Here is a 3,213-nt window from a genome sequence, read left to right as displayed (position 1 = left end):
GGTGGCGGGTTGAAAAGTTATTATTATTTTAACAATTTTCCAACTCTTTTGCGCTTGAACGGCGCCAGCGAAGGTCGCGTAATTCAAAAGCAATTTGTTGAAATTAAATTTGATTACGTTTATTGCGCGCCAGCTGCTCTGGTCGAAAAACTTTCATCACTTTTTCCACGGAGTTTCCCGTGGAAACTCTTCTTTAATCGCTTGGTAATTGCCCCAAATTGTACGACAGAGAGCGCCACGCAAATCACCGATCAAGCGAGTTTTTCCGTTTCCCATTTCCCGCCCATTACCCATCCGCCCCATATCCGCCCCACTGACAGTTGAAATTGGACAGCCGCACACGAGATAATTAAGTATTGTTTTGTCAAAAAAAATAAATTAAGTTTCAACTTGTCTCAGTTGAAAGAAATTAATGGTAGTTGCTTGAGCTTTGAACTGTAACTTGCTCTTTAAGAACTCGAAATATGTATTTTAACAAATTGTAAGCTTTAAATACATAACAATTTATAGAAAAATATACATCCTCGTATGAAGGCTAATGTAACTAATGTAACTAGTCCTTATAAGCATGTGGTAAGGGCTCATAGCGCTGCTGAAGGCTCTCAACATAAGGATTAGCTTCATCGCTGGCGAATTCACGTTTATAGTCCATCATGGGACTATTTACCAATTCGGGCTTGTTAGCTAAAAATGATAGAAGTTCTTAGATTTTTGAAAAGACTATTATAATTTGGTACTTAACCTTGAAAGTTGTCAAGCACATCCACGTCACGATGCTGATTAAAGTTATTTGTATTCACGTTGAATTGATTGGCATCACGATTTAATTGATCTGCATCCAGACTGAAATGATTTTCATTCTGATTCAAGCGGTCTGACACCGTATTAAACTGATCTGCATCAAGATTAAAGTGATCTGCATTAAGCTTAAAATGATCGGGATAATCATGATCCATTACACCCAGCTTGCGATCAAAGTCTGATTTATAATCTTGGGCTAAAAAGTGATCAGCTCTGTTATCAACTAGCGGTGCACCGGCTTGGTACTTTGTCAATTCAAAATCAAATAGAGGCTCTTCGTGGCCATACAAATCACCTTCAAGTGGCTTATATTTATCATCCTTATGTACTTTGTGTCTATCCGGCCAATTCAGAAATGCCTTGAAAGCTAAACAAAATCCAAGATATACAAAAAAAAAAGAAATAAATAAATAACATCCGATCAACTTACGATTCAGTGATCTATCGTAACGGCTTTGCTTGATGTTCATAATTCCATCCTCTGGACACTCGACTTCCTTCTTAGTTAAAGGAGTTCCATGAACCTGTTCATGATAAAAGTCCAGCAGACCATTGCGATTCACACCTACTATTGGGTTATTATGATCAATTAAATTATGGAATATCTAAACCTATACACATATATATTCTGCTTACACGAAGGCTTACCCCAAACGCCGGCCAGGAAAAGCAAGAAAAGGATGAACAATGGTGTCCAAATGGGTAGTCCAAGAGGCATTTTCCTCATGCTCGCTTTGGTTTCGTTTTTGAACAAATTTTAAAAATATATATTTGAATTATTTGTTTGATAGCTAAAAATGAACCTAGCGAACTGAGAAATAAAAGGTGAAACTTTGAAAGGATATAAATTGGCCTGCTGAGTTTACTCTAATACATTTATATACATTCTATGCATTTGAACAAAGATACCATTTGGGGAACCCTAATTAAATTGTAAAGGAAATCTAGGGAAACTTTAGACAACGCTCAGCTAATGCGTTACCGCTTAGATTTAACCATTATCACTTGTTCTCCGCTTTGTGGCGCTTTTGAGCTTTCTCGGCCACAATTTTGCCTTATGCGGCTGACCACCTTTAACCCCTCGATGCCCCCTGGCCAGACGAAGTTGCCAAAAAGTTAAAGTTTCCGTGGCTGCCAACAACAAAAGTTGCAACCCATCAAGTGCCACGCCCGCACACACACATAGAGCCGCCCACTTGCGTAAACGTTTGCTAACAAGCTTGAAGGGAAAACTATGGGGAAAAAGTGAGAGGAAAATGGAAATTCGAATTCTGAGCGAAACCAACAAACATTTTTGGGTGGGTTGGGGGTTGAGGTAGGAAAGTGGGTACCCCTAACTAAACACAAACGGATATGTGGATAGTTCCATCACCATCCGCATCACCACCACCACCGCACACCCCTCTTCAATATTTTAAAATCCAAACAATTTTGCCAACAAATTCATCTAGCAAAAAAGCTGAGATGAGTAACAAAAAAGAATCGAAAGAAAAAATTCTAAATGAAATGTTTGAGGTTTGCCAAAAATATTTTCAGCATTTCTATGTGTAAATAGTGAAAAATTGCTGCTTTTGTTAGCCAAAATAAACCGAAGTACTAGTATCTAAAGTTATTGTCCCTTATCCCTCATACCGCCGCACAGGGTTTCCCTTTATTAAAATGTCAAGCCATTGAGATTGGTGATGTAGGGAGTATTTGGCCAAGGGCTCGGAGATTTCAGCAATAAAACGGATTCTAACATTTGTCATCGTGTTGCTGTTGCTACTGGGGGGGCCATTAAATGCAGAAGATGTCAACAAAGGCCAAACTGGCTAAATGGCAAACGCAGGAGGCGACGCGGAGCACTCCTCTTCACATGCCGGTTAAAAACATCTTAAAAGCTACTTTTAACCACAATTGTGTAAATATTAACACAAACGAAACATAAGACAAAAGCACAACAGCCGCAGCATAGGCAACCTCAATGGAACGAACACATTCACATCCAGACATTCCCACGCACTCATACCCCCTTTAAAGGGGAGAAGTCACGAACTTGGAAAATACTGCTACTCACTGTCATACGTTTCATAAAATATATGAAAACGTATTGTATTAAAAAAAAGTATTCGAAATTAATTTAACCAACTTCATATGGAATATTTTCTAGAACATAGGTTCAGTTTCTTTCTGTGACTTCAACGCACAAAATCACTTCTCATCACTGACTGAGCCTATGAACTTTCAGAGCCAGAACAACAGGATCAAGGTGGAAAAGTTGAAAAGTGGTAGGAGGTGGAAACGCAGAAGCAACAAACGGGTGACACATCAAGCCTGCAAATGTCTGGAGTGTCGACAACACAACCATTAGCATCTGGATGAGTGCGAGATGTACCACCGCCCACACTTCTCGGCCGCCCATCTTCGCCCACT

General features: G+C 39.5%; 1 protein-coding gene across 3 annotated transcripts; it reads right to left on the bottom strand.

Moving 5' to 3' along the window:
- Positions 1-432: 432 nt before the first annotated feature.
- Positions 433-1,598, bottom strand: CG32718 (uncharacterized protein). 3 transcript variants are annotated; one of them, NM_001272385.1, is made up of 4 exons: positions 1,438-1,598; positions 1,232-1,369; positions 743-1,168; positions 433-684 (listed from the first exon to the last, which is right to left on the bottom strand). In NM_001272385.1, the coding sequence occupies exons 1-4, from the start codon at positions 1,526-1,528 to the stop codon at positions 554-556; spliced, it is 786 nt and encodes a 261-aa protein (NP_001259314.1). In that variant the 5' UTR covers positions 1,529-1,598; the 3' UTR covers positions 433-553. The 3 variants fall into 3 exon arrangements, with proteins under 3 accessions (NP_001259314.1, NP_001259315.1, NP_727197.2); NM_001272386.1 differs by having other exon boundaries at positions 1,450-1,598; NM_167131.3 differs by having other exon boundaries at positions 1,232-1,366; positions 1,450-1,598.
- Positions 1,599-3,213: the final 1,615 nt, after the last annotated feature.

This window comes from Drosophila melanogaster, chromosome X (genome assembly GCF_000001215.4).
Source record: "Drosophila melanogaster chromosome X".
Classification (NCBI taxonomy): domain Eukaryota; kingdom Metazoa; phylum Arthropoda; class Insecta; order Diptera; family Drosophilidae; genus Drosophila; species Drosophila melanogaster.
The sequence above is the reverse complement of the archived record's forward strand: the minus strand, read 5'-3'. Positions and strand labels throughout refer to the sequence as shown.